This window comes from Pseudopipra pipra, chromosome 4 (genome assembly GCF_036250125.1).
Source record: "Pseudopipra pipra isolate bDixPip1 chromosome 4, bDixPip1.hap1, whole genome shotgun sequence".
NCBI classification, from domain to species: domain Eukaryota; kingdom Metazoa; phylum Chordata; class Aves; order Passeriformes; family Pipridae; genus Pseudopipra; species Pseudopipra pipra.
In genome coordinates, this window is record NC_087552.1 from 51,552,253 (window position 1) to 51,577,217 (window position 24,965).

At 37.1% G+C, this 24,965-nt stretch overlaps 1 protein-coding gene across 1 annotated transcript; it reads right to left on the bottom strand.

Moving 5' to 3' along the window:
• Window positions 1–642: 642 nt before the first annotated feature.
• On the bottom strand, window positions 643–12,957 carry TMEM33 (transmembrane protein 33). The gene is made up of 8 exons (XM_064652942.1): window positions 12,867–12,957; window positions 12,719–12,783; window positions 11,311–11,405; window positions 10,696–10,883; window positions 9,914–9,981; window positions 8,997–9,130; window positions 6,969–7,052; window positions 643–5,623 (listed from the first exon to the last, which is right to left on the bottom strand). The coding sequence occupies exons 2-8, from the start codon at window positions 12,773–12,775 to the stop codon at window positions 5,494–5,496; spliced, it is 756 nt and encodes a 251-aa protein (XP_064509012.1). The 5' UTR covers window positions 12,776–12,783; window positions 12,867–12,957; the 3' UTR covers window positions 643–5,493.
• Window positions 12,958–24,965: the final 12,008 nt, after the last annotated feature.

The following is a 24,965-nucleotide window of genomic DNA, read 5'->3' on the forward strand; positions in this document are numbered from 1 at the left end:
GTCACATTATTAACCACACTGGTTCACAATTTTGCTTACAAGTTGCAAAACAAATTATTATTATACTGATATAAATGCCAAGTAAAAAAGCACTAGCCACAACTCATTTTCAGTTCAGCAGTGGCACTTAGGTAGTGGGATGTAATCAGACACAAAATAACCTATTTTAAAACTAAAAGGACAGGACTTCTGCCAAAACACAGGTGTACAACTTTCTCTATTAACACCTGCACTGAAAATATGGCAGTGAACTGGGCACATAGGTAGATTTTTTTCCCACAGAAGTTGGGGTTAACTATGCCAGGTGTAAAGCAGAATAGTTCAAATGACTTAAAGACAGGGATCAGCTTTTTTTTGAGTTTGACATACACATTAATCTTCCTGTTTCTCTAGAAAAAGCAAATGAGATACCGCAATGGCTCACTGCATCCTACTCTATTCTAAACATACACACACACACACAAAAAATCAAACCCAACACCCAACATGCACCTACAGCATTTAACAGAAAAAGCTGTTGGTCAGTAAAAAGTCACTCACAGATTTGAACTTAAACAAGTGCTGTTTTGCAAAACAACACTGATAATATTTAAAATCCAGAAAAAAATATACAATCAGATTTCAAGAACAAAACCGTAGCCGTATCAATACAGAAAACAATTTAATTTGTTTCAAAATAAATATTTGACATACCAAGCACATACAGTGAAAAAGGGTCACAATAAATTACAAATGGAGATACTTGCTCATTCACTGAGAAAAGCCCTTGATATTTCCAATTTCATATCATCAAATTTATCATTCTTGCTGATTTAAGCACAGCACTGAACAAATATGGATCCCAGTGCTTTCTTTCACAGGTACTGGTATGGATAATTTACTGCAGTGATCCAATTTGAAAATCAGTAGGGACCAGTAAATCACTGCATAAAAGAAAGAGCGAATGAGGTGCTTTTTCCTTAGTGTCAGCAGCCTGCGATTATTATGTTTATTAGATTTTCTTGAAAGGGCTTCACATTTTTTCAAATATGCAGGAGAACTATATTTCCCCTCTGAGCCCTTACATTAGCATTTTGTGCCTCAGTCCTTGAATACAAGTAAAAGATGAATTTTTCAATTAATTTTAAAAGTTTATACCATCTGGATGGCACAGAACTAAGCAATGAAACTCCCTTACCTGCACAACATCTGCTATTATCACAGAGCTAGCTTCCGCAGAGAAGTTAGTAAGTAATGCTGACATTTTATGAGAAAGATTTTTGAATCCACATTTAAGATTAAATTCTATGACATTATCCATACTGATAATGCATCTTTGAAATAAAGGATTGCTTAAGGTTCTGTCCTTAAAAGGCGATTTAAAACAGCGAGGCCTGACTGCTCCTGTGACTTTAAGAAAATTACAGCACAATAGAAGTTACAATACAATGATACGCTAGCCAATTTCAGTATGTATAGTTTAAACATAATAGATGCACTGCAGCAATTAAAAATTGTAGACAGTTATAAGATTAGCATACCCTACTACCATCTAGCACATTAAGTGCTTGCCATCTTGTTCTGTTGTATTATTTTTCATCAGTGCAGAGATGATGATACAAGGGACCATACCTAGCTCTTGCATGTGGAAATCAGTTTTTGATACTGCTTTAACAGGGCATGCTGTCTAGTTCAATGTCTTTTCTGCCCTTAATCTGAGCACTGTAAGGTACAGTACTTTTTTAAGTATTTAAGCCAGCATAATTGGTATAATTTTGGGAGCAGGACCAACAAGTCATGTGTGGTATAGAAACAAATCAGTTTCCTCTGGGCACTTGTCCAACTCTCTTTGTCCTATTTCCTGCTCTGCCAGAGCTCTTACACCCCCTCAGGAAAGTGCTCTTTTCTTCCATGTCTCCATTCCTGTCTGTAAAATGGATAAGAACTATACTTCCTTAATAAACATGGGATCTGTACAGCAAATGTTACACTACAGGTGCCTAACAAAGAAACAGTCCAACACAGACTGTACAAAATAACCAGACACATTGTTTGTTTGGACAGTACTATAACATATATAGTTAGCAGCTCAAAAACTGTTGGAAGAAATAGTGGCTCACGATTGTAATGGATTTTTTTTTTAAATCCCTAAAACATGCAACTTAAAATATTAACAGATATTGCTCACCTTAAGCATCCATCAAAGAAGGGAGCAAAATATAAAACTGACAGCACAGAAATTACAATAAAAGTATACAATTAAATAAAAGGCGATAAAGGAAAGGATGGATGTATTGGTGAGTTACTTGGTGTGTAAGAAATCCCAGCTGGCATTAGCTATTCCAAAAGTCTCCATTGGCTCTTGATACTTTATTTACCTACAGGTGACAACAGAAACTGTTATGCTGGAGCGTCACTTCTACTTGTTTGTGCAGAGCAAGGGGTGGGTCTACTCACAGAATCTATGCAACAGCACTTATGAAAGCTGAGATGACAAAAAGCAATGACCAGTGTGATTTATACCAGTGGAAACAGCTACCTAACACTAGGTAGGTAACCTTTCAGTAAAATAAAAACTCTTCTGCTTCACATTTGGGGTTGACAGGCATTTTATGGTCAGTTGCAAAATTTCTCTGCGATCATAGACTTCTGTCACAGCCTCTGTATCACAGCTAGGATACAACCAGCAATTCATATCTAATTTAATCATTAGTGTAGAAGCAATCACAAACCATGGCAAGTAAGCAGGCACGAGGACAGAATGGTTTTGCCAGTATTGAGGAAATGCATGGTTATCACTTAGGCAGCCAAAAGGCTGCAGTAAAAATCAAAGCTGATGCAGAGTACAGGTCAGTTGCCCTATTTATTTAGTTTGAACATTATTCTTATAACATTGTTCCATGTTTTCCTGGCACGTCAGAGAAGATAAGTTTTCCCAGGCCACAAGTTGCTCATTTGTCAAGCAAATCCTTGCAAAACCACAAATATACTAGCCAAATCATATCAAATCAAATCCCATTTATGAAACATCTTCCTCCTCTTTAAGGAGTCCATTTTTAAGAGTTAATGGAAAGAGTTAACAAGAAATTCAGTATCCACATTTAAGTTCTACTTCATGGCACTGTCTTCCAACTCTCAACTTGCTCATTGTCATTCACTTACTCCTTTTAATCTTTCTCATCCATTCCTAGAGTTCGATCTCAAGACTTAGCATCCTTCAGTTACAGTTGCAATATATCAGATCCAGTTTAGACTCATCTCTAATTTAATAACATCATATAATTAAGGAACAGTAGACTGCACCTGTAACTGCAGTCCGACCACAAAAATTTGCTCAGAAGTAACATGTTATTCTGCTTACATTAACTACAGATTTATTTGCCTTCCACTCCCAGCATGGGGGACCAACTTAGATGACTGAATTAAAATCTTTAAATCACATTGGTCCAAAGAGCTGAAGAGAGTCTGAGGTCTCTAGTCAAAAAACACATCACGTAACATGAAACAGGGTCTAGGACTGTGCAGAGGAACTGAAACAGTAATAAGTAGGTCTAGATTTTTTGCTCTGATTAGATACCATTGTTGCAGTGCTTATTTTAGGGTTAGATTTTGAAGGAAAGGGTCATACATTTTTGCATTTTAGAAGGCAAAAATTCCCTATAAGATAATTTAGAAATGCACAAGACATTATATCCCAATTCAAAAGCAGCAGTGGGAATATAGGAACATGCACACATACACACAGGAAAGCATTCTGCTCAACTTCCAGGTTCAAGCATCAGTATGTTCTGTTAGAGAGAAAATAAGCTTGAAGAGCCTAGCAAGTTACATTTAACACTCATTTTATTGCAGTAGAAATTTTAGTTTTTATAAAATCCTCAGGATTACAGGATATACATATAATGAAACTCATTGCAAGTCTTTAGCAGCTGTAGAGCATTACTGCATGCAGTTGCTTCTGCAGTGTGCAAGTGTTCTATAAACAGCTAATCATGTTCAGAGAGCAAGACAAGTAGTCAAAGAATATCATGTTCAATTAGTAACTGGATAATCAATACCAAGAGGTTGAGCAAAAAAATGAAATAAGTTTATAAATACATGGCTCTGATCTAACAAACTAATACAACTGAAAAGTCTGAATGATATCCACATCACAAACAATAACTCAATAGTTACAGGAAAATACTCCAAGACTGTTTTTGAAAAAGTTTCACATAAGATTTCTCTGACCATGGAAGAATAGTTAAGTTCAGTGCTATAGAAGTTTACAAAAGGCCCTTTAATTTTATGCAATTAGAATACTAACATTAACTACAGAAGATTAGGCAAATATTTTGCCTTGAATTCATGGAAAGAAGTTTTGTTCAGACAGATAACATTATTTTTCCACGACCTACCTTTCAGCTGCTAAGTGAATACATAATCAGCACTCAATTTAATATTCACTCAAATTAATATTCACTTCTGTAGTCATGACACGGCTTCAGGTCAGTCATCAGATAGATTTATGCCAAGAAATCCTACACCGATTTGTTTCAGAAGCTGCCTAAACAGGTTCAATCCTTTATGCAAATTTCCGATCACAATGAGACTCTCAGAAACTGGAATAACAATTTATACAGATCTAGCTACAGATTCATTTTCTAAAAAGCTAACATGCTTGAATTACTGCAGTCTCAAATTTTTGTGGACATATAAACAAATCTCCAATGAGTCTGCAAAAGTTACTTCATTTACATTGATTAGTTCATTTGAGACATGGTTAAAACTTATATCTTTGGCTGAAAAGCCTACAGGTCAGCAGTTTGGCTTGGTAAAACATCTTGTTATGACAAGAAAACTACAGAGTTTTCTGTGATCAGAGTCTTGATATTTCTTCCAACCGTGTAATGTAAGACTACGTCACAAGGTAGGAACTTGGAAGAGTTCTTTTTAAGTAGTATAATAAAAATAACCTCTCCTTCAGAAAAGGTGTTATCTGTGTCAGCTTGATAGATTTTAATCCCTTGTGTTAACTTCAAAGTGGGCCATATCTCTACACTGAGTATAGTAAATTGGACAAAATAGTTCTACAGATACATGTAGTAAGCAGAAGAATACTGTCCAAAGTGTACTGCATAGGTATGTGTACCAACTGCTATCCACTGGAGATATCCTACAGTAGCTATAGTTCCAACTAACATAAACCAAGGGAGCATAGACCTCTTATAGTTTTAATCAATCTCAAACAATCCTTGATTCCAAAAAAAAAAAAAAAAACAAAACCCTGTATGATTGGGTATGTTTTAGAAAGGATGCAGCTAATTTTTTTCACCAATTAACAATACAGTACAGTAACTTTAAGTTTACATTATTTGGTTTTGATATGCTAAATTTCATATTATCTCCAAGAAAAGCATATACATATTTTTATACAGCCTGGAGTGAGATCAGTGTAAAATCAGAAATTTCTAATCGTCAGCAGAAGTGCCAGCTGCTCATAATGTTCACAAAACACGAGTGCCTGAAATTTGGCTATGCAACAGTTGGTGCCAATCTGCTTATAAAGGAAATGCTGCTGAGGCATAGTCTTCTTACAAAAACAGGGCACGAGGGCTTCATTATTAAGTGTTCAACAACAATCCTGAGCTCAGTGAAGAGAGTCCTGAAAAAATCAGATTTAAAGAGAGTTTTAAAATGCTACAGCATTTATCAGAAGTGTTATCTAGATCTGTCTTTTTCATTCACTTCTTTCCTTAACATCACACACATACACACTCTAGCTAACAAGTTCTTTGGACCAACTCAGTATTGCAGTATCTTGCAAGAGCTTCAGAATTCTTGGCTTTTAAACATTAACATTTTAATTAATTTTATATCCATCCCTGGCTGGAAGCTGCTGAACTAAAGACAGCAGAAAAATTCCACCTTAAAGCCAAAACAAAAAGACACTATTGAAAAAAAAGAGGAGGAAAGAATAATGCTTTATCACAATTAGTGTAAGGAGTTGGGAGGCAACTGTGTATGTGTGCTATTTCTTGCCAATATGCAATAACAGTGCACTCTAGAAGCAACTATTAGAAGACAGACATAAGAAATAAAACCCAGATCACCAGTTTCCCTTAAAACTACAAAAATGCCAGCAGAACAATTTGGATAAACTAGTTCTATTGAAAGTCAGTTTTACTATTGCACAGCTTAGATTATTTTAAGATACTAAAGAAATTTCATAGATTTTGTTGTTGTTGTTGTTAAAAAAAAATAAATACATGTACCAGGATGGAACAATTAATTTCTTACAAAATGGTAGGAAACAGGAGGCGATTAAGGTTATGATTCTCAGACTTGTCTTCACATATCACAGCAGCCAAAGCCACTTCCTTGGCACTTTAGCAAACCATTTTCTAATCGAGTAATGATTAGACTGGAGGGTATGTTAACAAAAATCTTACATTTTGCAATGCTTGTCTTACAAAACTAAGAAAGCACTGACCTGAGAAAATCCTCATAGAAATATTTATGGTTTCAAAGTCTAAAGCAATATTGGCTTGACCAACTTTCAAAATCAATAAATTCTATTTCAAATATAATTAACCTGATTTGTGAATTTAACTAAGGGAGGTAATGAGCATGTTTAACTACAGATTTTTTTCTGTCAATATTACACAAGTTCTTAAGTGCCTATTCATATACAGACTTAGCCTCAGATATACCTGAAAATCTAAAAATAAGGATATCTTTCTGATAAGAAAGACTTTATTCTCCCAAGGTGTAGTTTTAATTACACAAGCATGTTCTCAAAGCTCCCATTCAAGAACACTGGTACATTTCTGATCAGTTACATGAAATAAATATAACCTTGAACCAGCATCCAGGTGTATTTTGCATCCTAAAATTACCATCTGCAGATTTAGTACTATGAGTTATGCATTCATTTTAGAACAAAAAGTTTCCAAATGCCTGAGCACTACACAGTTAAACACTACTTCCAAAATCAGTTTAGTACTTACCGACAGTACGGATTTCGCCGAGAAGAGTAGCGTAACGTAAGAAACCTATAGTAAATGAATGGCTGGAGCAGGCTCCCTTGTCCACTGAAAGAGAATAGTTCAGTAGAGCTTAGCAGTGACAAAAAAAACAAACAAACAAACACCAAAATCAGGATTTTTCCTAACAAAAGCAAGCAAACTACTTGGGTTCAAAAAAGAGCTAGATTTGGGTCACACTGGTTCAGAAAATCTAGATCTAACAAGAAAAAGTACATAACCATACACTTTTAAATGCAGAAACTTACATTATAGAATAAAACTGCTCAATCAAGCACTTAAAGAAGTGCTGGTTTTGTATTGATTTTATATTTATGAAGTTTTTTTCCATGTGTCATTTCTGGTGGGGTGCAAAGAATCACAGAAATGATGGTGATAGATGCTCAGTATCAAGAAAAAGCTTGTTGGTCACGCAGGGAAACTGGCTGAGATAAGTAGTGCAGTTACAGCGAGTAACTGGACTCACAGCACTTTGACTATCTGGACCATATTTCTAGTATCTTTTGCAAAACTTGTCAGAACACACTGGAGACAATTATAGATGTATTCAGACATGCAAAGCTGATATCCAGTTATTTCAGTTACACTGAAATTAGGTTTTGATATTTTACAAAGTTGCTGTTACACATGACAGCGCTATAAAGTAGTGAAAGTGTAGCATACAAACCATACACAGCCAAGCACAGAAATGCCCTAAGTTTTAGTGTTGGAAGCTACTTTGAAAAACACAGCATTTAAAAGTTCTATTTGAAGTTGAACATCACAGTTCCAGCAAGAACTCCTTCAAGTATGAACAACATCTTTACCCAGGAGAAAAAAATATAAAGCGAAAGGAAAGTGAGCTACAGGAGGAAAGAACAAGGAAATCTTGAACCTGTAGACTATTTACAAGCAATTTAATATGCTAAAACAATTTAAAGAACAAAATCTCACAACAGCTGCATTTAAACATTATATGACTTTAAATTTGGCACGATCTTTTTTAAGCTTCAGTACCTACTAGATGACATATCACACACTAGATGACATTTCACATACTACATTTTCCATAGATAGAAAACAGAAAAAAAAAAAGGAAGTTATCCCAAAGACAAGTTCAAACCACTTGGAAGTTTCAATACTGGATATAGAGTGGATATAGCTGGTAAGTGGCCTTAAATGAAATGGAATCCTTGAGACATGAAGTACTGAAGCACTCAGCTGACATATCAAGAGATAAAGACAAATTATGCATTCTGTCAACTTCCAAGAAGATAAAGCCTCTCTTCTGCTGACCGTGAGACCACTCAAGACAAGTGCTCTTACTATGCTACAACTTATACAGAACAAAGGGTATATTCTCCCTGCAAATATTAAAAGGCAATGATCCAAACTTCAGTGACTGGCAGGTCACCTATACAACTTCAGTAGGATTCCAACATGCATACGCTCAAGATCCCTAAAATTAATTCAACAGGATGCAAAGCAGGCATAACCAAATGGAATAAAAAAACCCCACAAGGATCACTGCTCAGAAGTAACACAGGAGAGAACACAACCTACTACTGCTTGCACACTTTTTGCATATGGAAACTTCGTGCCACTTGAATTTCTGGAATCTAATTGTCAAAAACAAGAGCTTAATTTCAGTGAAGCTGAAGATCTTAATATTCTATTAAACTAACCGAAATTAAACTTACTGAACAATGTACTGATAGAAATGCAGGTGAATGCAAGTTGCGAGCCCAAAAAATTTCAATGCGACTCAACAACGTCACCCACGCTATGAAAGAGGAGGGTTTTTTTGTGCCCAGTTATGTCATAGTGAATGCTTTTTGATGTCATGATGCACCAACTTAAGAAGCCTAAGAATCAAATAAATTTTACTTGAAGTTCAAGCCCTGATCAGCCAGAACAATACAAGTGGAGCACTATGATCCAGAGAACTCACTTGCAAAAAGTAATCTTGTGTAGCAAGTTTCTAATTATTTAAATATTTATCGTAATTCTTACCTGAAGAGCATAAAAACTGTAGCTGGCATGAGGAAAATTTCATTGCAAGCAATGAATTTTAGAATATTCTGTTGATTAGCATTCAGTTTCTCTAAGAGATTTCTCAGAAAAGGCAAACTATTTGAACTTCGTGCCTTTAAAGAAGAAAAAATGATTTACAGAAAAAATATGAGTTACACCTATCTTCACTAGCACAGAGAAGTCAAAATACAAACAATTGTCATTTACAACTCATTTCAGCATTTTAAGACTTTACCAGAATTGAGATTAATATCGCAAAGAAAACCGTAGGCTTGGAACTCCATAATTTACAAAGAGTTCAATTAAAAATATCAGGTGTTGCAATCCCCTCATGCACCCATTTTAAGTTCAACTGCACAGAGAGAGCCACAAGCTTTATTCTGTCCACTAGGTGGAAGTGCCCATGGTAGCAAGATAGCCCAGTTAGGAGCACCAAAGACTGGAGTAATATTACGTTGCACAAGGCAGTGCATTAAGCAGCAAGTCCAACTGGCAAGTATTTTGCTTGCTAGTTTGTTACCTTACTAATGAAACAGAACAACAAAATTCACAGGCTATGGTTTAGTTTGAAAAAGACATGTCTTATGTTTCAACTTAACTGCTACACAGCTTTTGTTTCCTTCAAAGGAAAGCATTTGAAGAAAAATAATCAGTGTCAACTCCAACATATCATTGAGTCATTACAGAAGGGGAAATCAACCAAAAACAAATCGCAAAACCCAGCCAACTCAAAAAAGTCTTCTCAGATTCTCTGTGCTGACATTCCACACTACAAATTCACTCTAATTCCTCTACCACGGCCAAAGGAAACCAAACCGTAGCTGCAACTTAAACCTGTTTATAAACCCCAAGAATACCAACAGTATTAATCATAACATACATCATATCATACTTACATCAAGAACCTTCTTTGTGTATGTGGCAGCATGAAGCAATGAGAACAGCAGAACTGGAAAAATACTCACTGAAATAAGCAATAAGGAAAATTATACGTTTCATTTCTCCATGATGTTACACTACACGAGTCACAGCTTGGTGGCTCTTTGCAAGAGGTTGGCTGGAATGACCTATACTGGATGAAGATATGTATAAGTCTAATATCTATATTTATAGCTCTTCCCTTTGCTTCTTACACTTCTTTGCTATACATTTTTATTAACTTCAAAATATAGGTGTCTGCAAGTATGCAAAAGTATAACATACACCATTCACTACACACTAGTGCATTTCTCCTGAAATGCAGTCTTTCTGCATGGAAGACACACATGAGGTTACTACTTAAAATCTATTAAGTACATGTAGTCATAACATTTTTTTATTAAAAGATGCTACAAAATTAATTTCTTTACCAAAGAACATGCAGTTGCCAGCCATTCACATTTCATAGAGCAAGAACATAGACATTCCTCTGCCAGGGAGATTTTTAAGAGTCAGATGTGAAGCGTACATAGCGTGGCATAAAGAAAAGTCAGTTCTGACATGTCACCTTTGACAAGCCATAGGGAAAGTATTTTTTGCAGACTTTATCAGTTTAATAACTTATTTGAGAAAGCTATCACTGAATAATTGTCTCTCTACATGACGTATGTCCTGCTACAGTGAGAAGTCATATATAAACCCTGTATTGGCAATAAATGAAAATTACCAACTTTACCAGGATGACACAAGTAAAGGATACTTGTAACAGGGTAGGAATTCACAAAGATAAGGGAGTACAGCAGGTAGTGGCAGCTGTCCTCCAGCAAAGCCTGGGCCAGAAATGCCCTGCTAAGCTGAAAGTGTGGTAGCCTTTGATGCAGTCGGAGGGCACTAGTAAGAGCATTTGCCAGCAAGGCACGCTGATAAAAGCTTGCTGCTTCATGCAACCTGCAAATCATCAGAGGAGATGTTACCATATGAACCAAGCTCAGAACTCTTCCACCCTTGAGAATTGCATCACAGCTGCACAGTACCTGAGCATTTCTATTATCGTACAGAAGCACTATTTACAAAATACAACTCAAAAACTGGTAACACTGACTTACTGCAGGTGCCTAAAATAAAACAACTCAATATATTACTGCATAACTACACACAAAATCATGCATTTACTGCTACTTTACAGTTGCTCAACACATTTTCCAAACACTTCTGAAAGTGTTTTAAACTAATCTGAAGTTTGTAAGATGTTCTGACAAAAAGCATCCAAGTAACCTGAATAACAGCAATTCACCCTTATGTGAAAAATAATTCTATGCAAAGGGACTCTGGTTCATAAATTTTTAATGCTATTTTACAATATTACGGTACATACCCTAGAAGAGGCAGGACAAATAAAGCTGAGCAGTAAACTGTGAACAAGCGGGAAATCCACATTGCTGTATCCAACTTGTTAGCCATCAGAAATTGCTACATTGGAAAAAAAAAACAACCCCAACATAAGTTGGTATGTTAATATTTGCATAAAATGAGCATTCTTCCCTGCTATATTAAATTGCAAATCTTCTTCCAACCTTGAATATAAGCAAATTATAGCTTGAAGTAGAAAGCTGCTTTTTGTTCTGTGATACTTGACTAATATGATGCTACTTGCCAGATCAAAAACAGCTCTGCTTCCTCAGAACCAAGAAGCTCCTTTGTACACTACAACCAAATACAGCGGTAAGAACTTCTGGGAAAGTAGTTTTTCTATCCAAATTGACCTGATTAAACAGCCAGCTCCACAACTGTTACCACATAAGATCTCCAGACCTGATTTTTGCATCTACTCCTTCAAGGTTCCTGCACACACCTTGGGCTGAATCTCCATAATTCTTAGCAAGGGGAAAAAAATAAAGGATCAGGTAAAGTCAGCATAACTACATGCTTATTATTACAAGGAAAGTGGCATCGTTTTGGCCTACATATTCTTGGCCTCAAAAAAGCAAAAGCTTTTTACAGGAATCTTGCACTTCTCCTGTTGTTGAGCTCTTCTTAACCACAGCCCTTCTCAGTCTTGATACATCCATGGTACCAGAAAGGCTCTAACAAAACACAGCATGCTTTTGGCTATTATGTGCCTCAGAGTCAAAACATCTGCTTCTTTGCATCTGAGAGTTCAAGTTTTTTTTCCAAATTTGAACCACCTTTTAGAGATTCCTCTTTTCCTCTATATTCCTAGTGTGTCTCTATGGAAATGACCAGAAACTAACTAACCTGCAAGCATCTTCATATCATGGTCTAGTGTCTTACCTGCACAATATAAGTACAGAAATGGCATGAAGCTGTGTCAGGAGGTTTAGGTTAGATATCACAGAAAGCTTTTTCACCCAGAGGGTGGTTGGGCACTGGAATAGGCTCCCCAGGGAATTGGTCACAGCACGAAGCCTGACAGAGTAGTAGAAGCATTTGGACAATGCTCTCAGGCACATGGTGTGACTATTGGGATGTCCTGTGTAGGGCCAGGAGCTGGACTCGATGATCGTGATGGGTCCCTTCCAATTCAGCATATTCTATGATTCTGTGAAATACAGACGCTGCCACACCGAATTACTTTCGATTGAGACATTTTCAGGAGCGGCGGCGCACCAACAGCACGCTTTCAGTCGGGAAGCGAGAGCTGCTTCCCCCTGCCCGCACCCGGGCGGGCAATGCCACGCTGCGATTCCAGCAGGACCCAACCCCCCGGCCGCTGGAGAAGCACCGCGGCCGGCCCAGGACCCTGAGGCCCGGGAACTCCTTACCACAGCCCCGCCGCCGGCCCCGCCTGGCATGGGCCCGTTCTGCGTGGAGTCCGCCATGGCCGCACCTGCGGGGAGAGAAGCGCCTCAGTTTGAGGGACACGGCGACCGCCGCCTCCCGACCCCCGCTCCCGGCCCGGCCGCGACCCACCGCAAGCGCCACACCGGGCACGGCACACGCTCCGCCGGATCCTGCCCCCGGATGCGGCAGGACGACACTTCCCGTGGGCTGCGGGGCTGCCGGGCAATGTAGGCGGCGGATGGGATTCTCCCGGCGGCAGCACGGGGACGTCCCGGCGGGTTCCCGGCGGGTTCCCGGCGGGTTCCCGGCGGGTTCCCGGCGGTTCTGGGACTGCGGCTGCCAGGGCGAGCCCGCTGGGGAGGACACTGGCCTTTCCCACTCTGTCCACAGCAACCCCGACAGCTGGTGCTCAGCTCGGTCCGTAGGGTTTGTAACAGGGGCACTTTTGCGTGGTGACAGCAACAATGTTAATGCTCGCTTCGGCCCCAGGTTGGGGAGTGTTTGCTCATGGAGGGCCAGCTTGGCTTTCCAGAGCTGTGCTGTGCATCAGCAGTGTAAACGGGAACCGTAAGATCACAGGACCCTGGCAGGGTTCTCCGCAGTTCCCCGATGCTGCGGTAGTTCGGTGATGTCAAGCAAAACCATCAAGGCTGTGTCCGTGTGTTTTAGTGTCATTGGTTCTCCATAATGTAGAATGGGGGGAAGGGACGGGAAGCCTCTTTAAAGCCACGTGTGCCTAAAGATTCGTACTGTCAGTGGTATTGCATTAAAATGCAACAGTTTTGTAACAAGTTTCCGAAATGTTTGGTCGGTAATCGCTAAACCATAAAGCTAAGGAGCTTCAGTCAAGTACAGGTATATCCGCGACATTGACAGGACGACCAAGCTGGAAAGCATAAAGCAGAAGAAGCCTTCTGCTCACTCAGCAGCATGTAGCATATGTAATTTGCAAGGTCTTGGAAAGGGTTTATCCTCCCTTCATTAATCTAACTCTTGTCTTTAATATTGATTTTTTTTTAATGATTTATGCGGGATAGCTGTGTGAACATGTTTCTGTTCTCAGTTGGAAGTCTGTAACTCATCTGAAGTGGTATCAAAGTAAAAGAAAACGAAGTGCAGGCCTCAAGACCAACACTTTTGAGTTTTAGCTCCTATAGCCTCATGCAGTTTGTACTTCTAACTTTCTCTCAAGGATGTGCAGCAGGTTCCCCCTTCTGGCAGCATGGGTTCTGGGATGGCAAGCTGTCTGCTCCAGTTTCTCTAATCGTTCCCAGATGCTTTCAATTACTCTTTAGCGGCAAGAAAGTAATGTTCTTGGGACCAAGGATCTTGGAATCAACATCTGCAATCTGCCTCGTTTCTGGCTCATGATGATTATACTTGAAGATTGATTTGAAGACACTCAGGAATAATGTGTAATGAAGTTATGTTGACAGGAAAGGAGCAAAAGAAAAGTCAGCTGATAGGGATTCTAATACCACAACAATTACAAGTAATCTAAGACTTTAGGCTAATTAACACTTTTTAAATTGAAGATGCGGAACCTGATTTTCCACTTCTTTCCCAACTATTCATCTCTCACTAAAGTGACTGAGAAGTAGGTATAGGAACTACCTGCTGTTTGGGGATTTTTTTTTTTCTACAGGTGGAGGAGACTAGTAAACAGCACTAGAGAATTAGGACTCTCAGTGTATCTGCTGGGCGTTCTCAGGCATGTGATAAAAAAACTGACAAACATTTATGCTAAACCAAAATAAAGGCTTTGAATATAGCCTTTGAATATAGTAAATTTAAGTTAAACCGATACTGGTTTATTTTATTGCAAAATGAAATATTAATACATCCAGGAGACTTATTTAGACGCAACTGAAATGTGGAAATACACATTGAAGACCACCAGATGTTTAATTGAAATATCACAAGGGGAAAAAACCTAGTCAGTCTTCAAGATTATTTGTATTTCTTAAATGGAGCTAGGATGACAAATCCATGTCTTTTGCAGGAATGCTTATTTATTTCTTGGTATTTATAATTTAGGATGTACTTAATGCACACGCATGCAAAGCATTAATTTCTAGAATCTGGTTTGCTGTCTATTTGTCATAACACCAAAAGTAGTCTTTCACATATTTGCCTTAATTTCATTTAAATAGAATGCTAAGCCATTGTTTATTCCCAAAAGTTAATGGCTTGAGAAGTGTCCTATTTTGGAATACTTGATAAGCAATATCCCTCTTCGACCTTTGCAACCAGTCCCCCTTTTCTTCATGCGGATGTTTCTTTTCCTGACTTTCCCCTTCACTTTTGTTCTGTGCTTGCTGTTACTTTTCGTTTGATATAGTCTCTCCTGTTGAGCAACTTGAACCACGCTACTGTTTACCTAACTTGAGAAAGACATTAAATTATATCTTAAGAAATCAAGAGTCAGCTATTGGCTTCTCCATTTCCCAGTTCTCCTCTGCTATGATATTGCTGATTGAGCACAGAGGAGGAGCAGAAATTGATCTGTTTGTTGTTAATGCTTTTGTTTCCAACAGTTGTAAGGGTTCCGTAGTTCTTCCATAGTTCTATAAGTTCTTCCATATCATCAAGGCACCAGTTTTCTTTCGCTGGTGATTGATAGTTCAGGTATTTAGAAGAGTATTCCTGTAATTGCTGAGGACTTATCTCCCTCATTAGCAATATAGTCCCATTTCTCCTCTGTGGCAATGCAGCACAATCAGCATGGACATAGCTGAAATTGTAACTTACACACCTCTGTTTTCCTCCAGTAAATTTATAAGTCTATCAGAGAATTACTCACAATAATGATACCTGGGGTCAGCTTGCTTTTAATTTAAAAAATTATGGATGCAAAGCAATATATTTTGAACTTTTATGCCCAGATGTATACACCTACTTCCACTAACCAACTTGATGTTGCAGGGGAAAAAAAAATAAAACACTTGCAAAATAATTAATATATTTTAGAATTATATGGAAGAAATTATGCAGTGCTTTGCATTTATTTATCAGGGCTGAGACTGAGAGGCTGAGACTCTCCAGGGGCAGTGCAAGGTTACTAATGCTCACAACATCACCATTAGTTAGATGTTCAATGAAGACTTTAGGTCAAAAAGGTTAGTAATTTGCTTGTAGGCACATGAGCAGTACCATAATTGGGCTAGAAAAGGAATATACAACTCCACAGTCCCCATCGCCAATTTTTTTTTTAGTCACTATATGTTTTCAGATGAAATCATATGCAAAACTTTATATGTCATTTGAAGCTAGTTTGAATATCTGAAGAAGACTCTTCTGGTGTTTCAAATTAATTACTGAGAACCTCATTACAGACATTATGGAAATATTTTATAAACAATAATTCTTATTCAATGCATTCAGCCATAATAAATATTTTATAGAACCAGTATTTTGCATTACATGTTGTTTTAAATTTGAACTTTTAATTGTCTTTTTAGTAGCATCACCATCAGAAGTATGCTGTCTTTTGTGGTCTCCAGTGGCCTCAATTCTTAACCATCTTAACAGAAGCTGATGTAGCATTGTTTAGGAGGTGTTTATCACCTTACAGCAACGGGCATTGAGGTTCAGATAATGATTTATCTATTTTGTCCCTCTTGATTTGAAAGAAGATACTGTTGCTAACATCTGTATACATGTTTTCATTTATTTCGAATAAAAGAGAGAACATTCCTCCAAGGTCGATAGGATTGCAGTTCCTCACAGCCAAACTAGCTCCATTATTTGTATATCAGTAGTGTATAGCATAAAGCGCAAAGCTAAAATAAGGTTTTATGCAAAGTTGTAATGAACAATTTGGTTCTTGTTTGTGGTTATCTCAAGCTGGCTGTCCGAATCTCAAGAAAAAATAAAGGACATTGGATAAATGCCTGTTACATTTTTCAGAAAAAGAAACAGAAGTCTTCTGTCTCTCTACCAGATTGCTTTGTGATTTTTGCTCAATGGTCTGTAGCAATATCAAGTATGTTCTTCTTCCTTGACCCTCGCAGCTGGAGTTTCCATTTACTCACCCTTCCTGGAAGCAATACCCTTTTAATCACCAAGTGTGTGCCAAAGCAGTGAAAGAGAGAAGCCAAAACCTTTTGGAAGATGTGCAGAATAGATGTGCAAAATTCCTTCCAGTTGCTTTCTGTGTCAGCATTTTCATAACTCTCAACATTTTGTTATATTCCTGTATTACTAAGATAAATGAAACATAAGCTGCAAGTGTAAGCTTAAGACTGTACAAAGAAATATGATAAATTTATATATATCTTTTGTAAGATTGGGGGTATGACACAAGGATTGGCATGTGATTGAATCGATCTTGCCAGTGTATTTTATTTGCAATGTCCAACTCATTAAGGACATGAAAAATATTGCAAATTTAGGAATGGAAAGAAAGATGGGCAAGTGTTATTTTAGTAAATTATTTAAAGGAAGCTTAGGAAGATTTTAGAAATCTGGAGCAAGAGACCATATCAACAAATGGAAGAACATGGTGAATTATGGATGTAAACTTGTGACTATCTGTAGTGTTTGATTATAAGTACCACAGCAGGAAAGATTGATAAGCATCCTCTTGCAAGCTCAGAGAAGTATCTGAAAGTGTATTGATCAATGCTGAACTCTTTACTGAGTTGTTGGTAAATGGCTCCCTTATCTCATACTAATCACAGGCTATACTGAGGGAATAAAAAGAGGACAAGGAACAAAACTCCAAAGCTTTCCAAAGGAGAAGTTCTGTTATGATGCAGGGAATGTTAGCTCTATGTTTACATAAAAACATGAAAAGAAAAATTTGCTTTTTAAAATAATATCTGTTATATGATCTGAGCAAAAACCCCACAATGATGGATGACAGTAACACTTGACATGGTTCTGCACTAATAGCTAGAAACTAATAACACTATAATCTGTGGTCCAGTGTTTTTTAGCACAGATACTATTATTATATTTCTGCCACTCATTCAGTGCAAGCAGAAGTTTGCAGATAAGTAATTAGAGTTGCAAGCTGTTTAAGCTGAATAAAATGAACTACCAAGAAATTTTCTGCTTTTATCTGAAGGTGACACAAGGCAAAGACTTCTGTCAATGTAAGTGTACCATTCAGTATGTCAGGAATCCCACCTCAATCACATACAAAGCTTTTCTTGCGCAACAAACATGAGGGCTGCACATTTTTTGTTCTCTGCACCCCCAGAGCTCCCTCTGGTTTCATCCACAGGCATCTTAAGCCTTTGTCCATGTCTGTCAGTATCATCTGCACTCTTACAATCATTATAAAGGTACCTAGGCAGTAAATGTTTTATAGAAGACCTTATTAAAATTAGAGGAGGCTTCAGAGAAAAGCTTTTCATTTTGAACAGTTTTGCACAATCCAGTATGTCTTCCTAACTAGGGCAGGTTCAAGTGATCTTATTTATTATATTGTATAACTTGTTCCTGATCTTTTAATACATAGTCCAGATGCTGAATTTTCAAAAGCAATTTGCAGTACAGAACTCTGAAATTAGTAACTTTCTGCATTTTTCGTGAGATCCCATTCAGAAATTCAGTCACAGAAAACTGGATGGGTGATTACAGGATAGGAATATGTGGAAGTATTTTTAATGTTTGATATTTGATATTAACTTTTTAAGCACAGTGGACTGACATGTCCACCGACATGTTCCACAGACATTTTATTGCTTATTTTGGAGTGGGAATAGTTTTATTCATTGGTGTTTATTCCTTAACAGTATATCCAATTTCAGACAGCAGGCAAGTGCTCCAAGGATTCAAGTTCATAAAATTAATCCCTCTTATTCTTTTTTTTTCTATATAACTAGATTAATTCAGATTTATAAATATTGCCAAAAAAAAGTATATGCATATTTTATCCAACTGTTTTTTGTGGCCTCTGATAATCAATAAGAGCTTAAAACTTAGAAAAGATAAAGAATACATGGAAAGACAATCAAGTTAATTAGATTTGTCCTTCCAAACCATCATAGGTAAAGTCCATCCATTTAAATCTGATTTAATCATGTGCTGAAGTGGCATGAAATTGAATGAAATCAAGCTGTCCATATCCCAGAAAATGTTCTTGCCGGGATATAAAAATCCTCAAGGATACCAATTAGTCAGATAGTCTACTGATAAGTCAAGGATAAGTTTTTCACTCAGTCATAATGCTTCCGATTTATATATTGACCACAATGACTGGCAATGGAAGAGTATTATTTGAGGCTTATAACTTTTTATTGAATTCAGCCTTTCGTGCTGTGACTTTTGCAGAAATGACCTATCTTACCTTTTTTCTTTAGCCATCTTTGCTTGCTTATCTATAGCCAGTATACTTTATTAGGAAAGTAAAATACAGGGGGGGTTAGAGTTCAAGAGTGTGGTGGTCTGGACAACCAGCGGAAAATTGGAACTCCAAATAAGTCACTCCCCTTTTGTTTTTCCTTCTCCCACCCCTCTCAATAATGAAGGGGCAATACGGAGAAACATAAGAAAAATAACAATTTACTAAAGTAAATAGCAGTAACTAAAATGATACAGAGGAAATCCCCCTCTGCAACCCAGGCAAGGAAAGTTCTACCTCCTGTGCTTAAAGAGACTGTCCATCAAAAGTTACATTTAGGATAGAATACATAACTGCTCACACACACCTAATGCTAACCCACCTCCTTTCCCTGTAACTAGGACAAAGAGATATCTTGCATTTGCACGAACAGGGATTATAAGCAGTCTAGAGAGCATCACAAGTAAAATGAAGAGTTAAACACAGAGCAAGATTATTGACATGGATGACAGCTTCTGAAATATAATAGTCAATTTATTAGCAATCAGTGAGTTGGGAAGAGAAACACAGGAATTCAGGGCATGTCTGTAGAAAACTGACTGTACTCACTCATAGCTTCTTCACTAAGGTTTAATGAGACTTTTGGTGAGTTATACCATTTATTCTTGCTGACAGAAATTTTGTTGAGTTTCACAGTTCTGAAAAGTAAGCAAATTTTCCTAATCAAAAGATAAAACTGAGATTTAAAAAAGTCTGCTTTAAGATTGCTTTATGTTACAGTTTGTCCAAGATCACGAGAAATAGTTCTCGTCTGGCACCTTTGTTTTAATCTTCATGGATGACATTAGAGAGAGGGTTTTTATTAAAAACCCTGAATTATTAAAAAGTCTGGCAAGCTTGTCACATGATCTCTTTAGAATCTTTTGTCTGCAGCAAGAAACAAAGTGTAAAATAATTCTGACAGGAGCTGGAAAAAAGTTCTGAAAGTTCACCTGATGCAACAAAATTCAAGGACTGCAGGGGTACTATCCCAAGAAAGATGCCTAAAGGAAAAGATACCCAGCCAGTGCTCGGTATAATTCCTATGACAGCCCACTGGGGAGGCAGAAGCTATAAGAAAATATCCTCAGCAGGTAAATTCATAATGCGTGAGGTAGGAAACATGGGAAGATATTCAGCCACTGAGAGTCATTCATGCTAAGGATTTTAAACAGCATTCTAGGATTAAGACTGGCAGGATGGAAAAAAAATAAAATGGGAAAAGAAGATGAAAAGGGAAAAGTTTAATTTCCATACTAAATTTAGCAGAAGTAAAAAAAAAGGTGTTAAAATAGCTGAAGGAACATCAGTCTGGAGAAGGTTGAAGTGTAAGAAGAAAGCTGCAGCAAGTAGTGGGCTTAGTGACAGGTATGTGCTTGAGAAATGGAAGATGAACAATAGGAAGTGAGAGGACAGTTTACATGCAGGACTGTTCTTGTTCCTTGTGCTCATAATTGCATAATGGCATAGGTTATAGTATGGAGGTTATATAGGGTTATCTGCAGTGTTGCAGATAGGAGGACTTTTCAAGACGAATAGACTGCATTATCATGCAGAAAAAGCCCTGGATGAGTTCAAGAGCTTGAGAAATAGAAATAAGATCAAATGCAGTAGTAGTAAATGCAAAATCATAACCATGTAGTCTCAAGAAAACTTCTAGGGGAAAGAAACATCTTATGGAATTGACCTCGGTGAAGCTGAAGGTACAGGACTACCAAAGAATGGATATGAGCTGCCAAAATGATAGGAAATCTGAGGGATAAATTGGGAAATATTATTGCCATTGTAGGTGGCACAGATGAGACCTCATCTAGAACACACTGCACATTTCTGGTGACATAAGTTTAAAAATAAGGAAATGTCACAGATTATAGTGATTTGTATTCTTCAGAGGAATAGCAGATTTTATGAGAGAACAGTAGAATTAGTTGGTAACAACAGGACAACCATGCAATTACTTAGGCTGTAGTTGATATAAAAACAAATGGGTATAAATTGCTAATCACTTATTTAGAGTAGAAAAAAGAAGAATCTCTAAGAGCCTTCCACTGTAAACAGTGGAATTAAAACATCTAAATACTTTTAAAATGGAGTTTAGTAAGTTTCTACAGCTTGACAAACCAGAGGATTCCTTTTGTGATTTTAAGAAGAAAATCTCTTTGAACCACCCTTGAAGCTTTGAGTTAATTGTGTTGGTTCACTGGGAGATGTGAAACAACATCAGACATGATTGTGTCTACTGTTTTGTTTTAAAGGACACTATGAACATATCCACAAAATGAAGAAGATTAATGTATCCTTTGAGATCTGCTGCTGATAGTGCTGATACACTAAAATTCTAAATAATTATTAATTTTTCATAGCAAAATGTTTCTCCATCATGTGTATTTATTCTTCTGTGATTTTTTTTAAATAATCTCAAATCAAAAGAGTACTCTGCAATTTCTGAGGGAAAACAATTTTGCAAGATGTCTGGAAAAAGGCATCTCTGAGGTTCTGTGACTGAGATGCCATAGGGGATCCCACAGTCAAATGATTAAAATTTTCCTAAAAATTTGCCCCCCACTTTTAAGCTGGAAATAAAATTCTCTGAGAAGTGTCTAGAAAACAAGTCACAATGCAGGAGAAAAGTCTGTCAGTGCTGTATCCAAACACAAGGTAAAATTTTGTCTGAATTTCCAAACACCAATCTCTCAAACTTCGTTGACTTTCCAATCTTTGGCCTCCTTTTGGACCTATTTTGGGCATGCCAAGCAAGTCAGAACCTTGTTCATCAGCCATAATCCCAAGATCAGCTTTTCCTCAGTAGCTTATTGATGCTTTGGACCTAAGGTACAGCTGAGGTAACAGCCCAAAATATGAACAGAGAGGAGATCACAGAGCTTTTCCTCTTGAAATCCACAACAAAGATGAGGCACTTTTGGCCAGGACACAAAACATTTACTAAATTAACATGGAGGAGTTGTCCATGGCCCAGATAAGGATTCTGTCAGAACTGCAGAGTTCAGAACATGGTAACCATAAAAGCTCTGACTACCCAAATGAACCACAGTCCTTTGTAAAACCTGCTTCCTCAAGAACATTTTCCAATGCATCTGCTTTTATGAAGACCTCCGCCCAAAAGAAACAACTAAAGATGTTTTTCCAGAAGAAATATAAATATCGATAACATTTGCTAGTCTAATGATCTTACTATCCCATACTGTCAGTGTACACTTCTAACTATTAGATATGATCTGTTTTTTACACCAGTTTTAAACCAGAGCTGCCTCAGGCATAAACCATAAAGTTTAATTATTTTCACCTCTGAGCATTAGCTCATGCAATAAAATAAAACTTGTGTCAATCAAATATTTATTAGTCTTGGCTTTACATAATGCTTATCAGAGGATTTATCGCTTAGCAAAAAAACTGGAAAAGAATAATTCAAAAGTAAAACATGGATGAGCCAAAAAAGAATATAAGGAAGAAAATGTAGATCTAACTGTGACTTCTGATTAATGTTAAATTTATAGGTGAATCAGCAGATTTCTATTCCTAAAGTATTTTTACCTCTAATTAGAAAATAATTTAAAATATCCTTGTGATATATGAAAAAATCAGCATAAGAAAACAAACAGCTTTTTGTCCTTTTTTGTGCTTGGTCAAATGCATGCTCATCATGAGGACAAAAATGTCATTTATATCCTGTTATCAGGGTGATATCCTGTGTACCAGTGCATGGCCTAGAGAAGAGATGAAATGTTGAAAAACTAATAAAAATGAGAATGGAGGACCAAATAGTTGCTAAAGGGAAAGGCATGGTTAGTGGTCAAGTATGTTAAGCTAAAAGAATAAACTGTGGTTTCCCATCTCCTCTGAAAACACTATGTCTTTCTCAACAAGGGATAGCAGGGCCAAAAGACAGATCTGTTTTTACTATGCCCCTGCCAGTGCTGGAAAACCTCACAATTGATTCTGTTGTGATAAGGACATCATATCAGATGCAATTCAAGTCTTCCTCTCACTAAACCCCAGTGAATGAACAATCTGGGCAGTACAACCTCAATAACATTGCAAATCAGTAGAAAACTTATTTCTGAAATATAGTTTGTAACTCTAGAATTAATAAGAACTCTTACATAGTAGATGGGTGATGAACTTGGGTAAATTTCCTGTTTCTGCAGTTTTCTCAGGGTTCAGTTTAATGGAAATTTAAAGCATTATGATCTGACAGTTTGTATTCTGTGTGTACTGAAAAAGTAACTTGTCATCATGCCTTTTCAGGCATGCTCATTTATTATAAACCAGATTTATTATAATCCAGATTTCTAATTATCCAGAAACTGGATTGTGTCTAATCATTGTTTCTGAAAACTAAATGGGCCAGTACACTTGTACTTTCTCAGTGAACAGTTAGAGATGCGCTTACTTTGGTTGATATGATCTCACTTACTATGACCCCACTTCAGTCAGGGCCTCAGACTGCAGAAGTCCAAGAAGAAAAAAATAAAACCACCTTTTAATCTGAGCAAGTGCAGCACTCAGCAAAGTCCCAATAGCCTTTTTGAGGCCTTTAGAGGTGGTGATATCAAAAGCAGTAAAGCACAGAATGATGATGACCACAAAATAGTATGTTCATCATTTACTGTATAATTATCTCATAAAATTTCATTGGAGATCCTCGCACTAAGATTCTTCTTGTTTAAAGTATAAACCAATCTAATACTGTTAAAAAGGTCACTAGAAATGAATAGTGAATAATATTTATGACAAGAAGGATAGATAGGAGAAGTATTTAATGTATTGAAGGACTTTTTCAGTGGTGTTGGCATCCCAGTATTTCTGGCATCTGCAAATGTAGAATTGCATGATATCTTGAAGGAATGGTATTTCTCAAAGAACAGTGAAGTTTACTAGGAACCAGAAATAGTGTGGGGATTTCTTCTTAAACTCTTAAGAGAACTTTCATGTAATTATCTATTCTTTTGAAAATGGAACACTCATGCCATCTACTCATGACTTCCTCAGATTCTGCAAGACCAATAAAAGGGGCACATTGATATCCAGTGAATAGAAATACAGTATTGCATTCTGGATTTCATCTGTTCTGTGCATTCTTTATATTCAACCCATAATATTGAAAGATTGTTTTCATGAACCTAGTTTGTTCAGTTACGAGTCATCTGATTTAGTTCTGCTCTGGAGATCAGTGTGAATACTTTTTCTTTCCTATTTGAGTATTAAGTATTTAGCCATCTAGTTTGAGAAATACTTTAGACTATGTCTATCATATGTATTAGTTATACACGAACAGAGACAGTGTTTAAATTTCTATCAGTTGCTAAAAGCTTTTTCAGTAATGCTATCAGCAGGGATCCATTTGAGTAAAGGCATTAACATCTGGTACCAAAATAGAGCTTTATTTTATGAAGAATAAACTTCCTAAGGCTAATACCAAAGAGATGACTTGGGTTTAATCTTTTGGTGAGATCTCTCCTCTAGAGATCTACTGCCATATCTTGTTTTAAAATCATGAGTGAAAATCAGCTTAGTAGTTTCATGTTTGTTCCTTGTAGATATTTGTCCAGGTAAAAACGTCTCCACACAATGCAGTGTGTTTAAAAAGTAAAAGCAGCTAGAAAGAAAAATATTTTTCTAGATGAAATGGCGATTGAGTTATAGTTTAAACTACCACAAGAACCCATGCATGAGGAGGCTAAATTTCACTCCTTTTGTGCTACTGACTTAAATCATTAGGTGAGCATAAACAACAGAACCTCTGTGCCTTAGCATAATAACCATTAATGAGGCTACTGAAGGACATCCTTACTAAATGTGATGGCAATCTTAATTTAAAGAGTTACCTGCAGAGATAGTTTTCCTACCTATTTCAGGAAGTCATGGACTCCTGGCCT

Excerpts from the sequence above, each read along its gene's own strand:
- TMEM33 (XM_064652942.1), bottom strand. The coding sequence starts at position 12,775 with ATGGCGGACTCCACGCAGAACGGGCCCATGCCAGGCGGGGCCGGCGGC. Across the intron at positions 7,053-8,996 it reads ACAGTTTTTATGCTCTTCAG|TGGACAAGGGAGCCTGCTCC; the intron begins GTAAGAATTACG and ends ATTCTCTTTCAG. Across the intron at positions 5,624-6,968 it reads CGGCGAAATCCGTACTGTCG|GACTCTCTTCACTGAGCTCA; the intron begins GTAAGTACTAAA and ends TGATTTTTTCAG.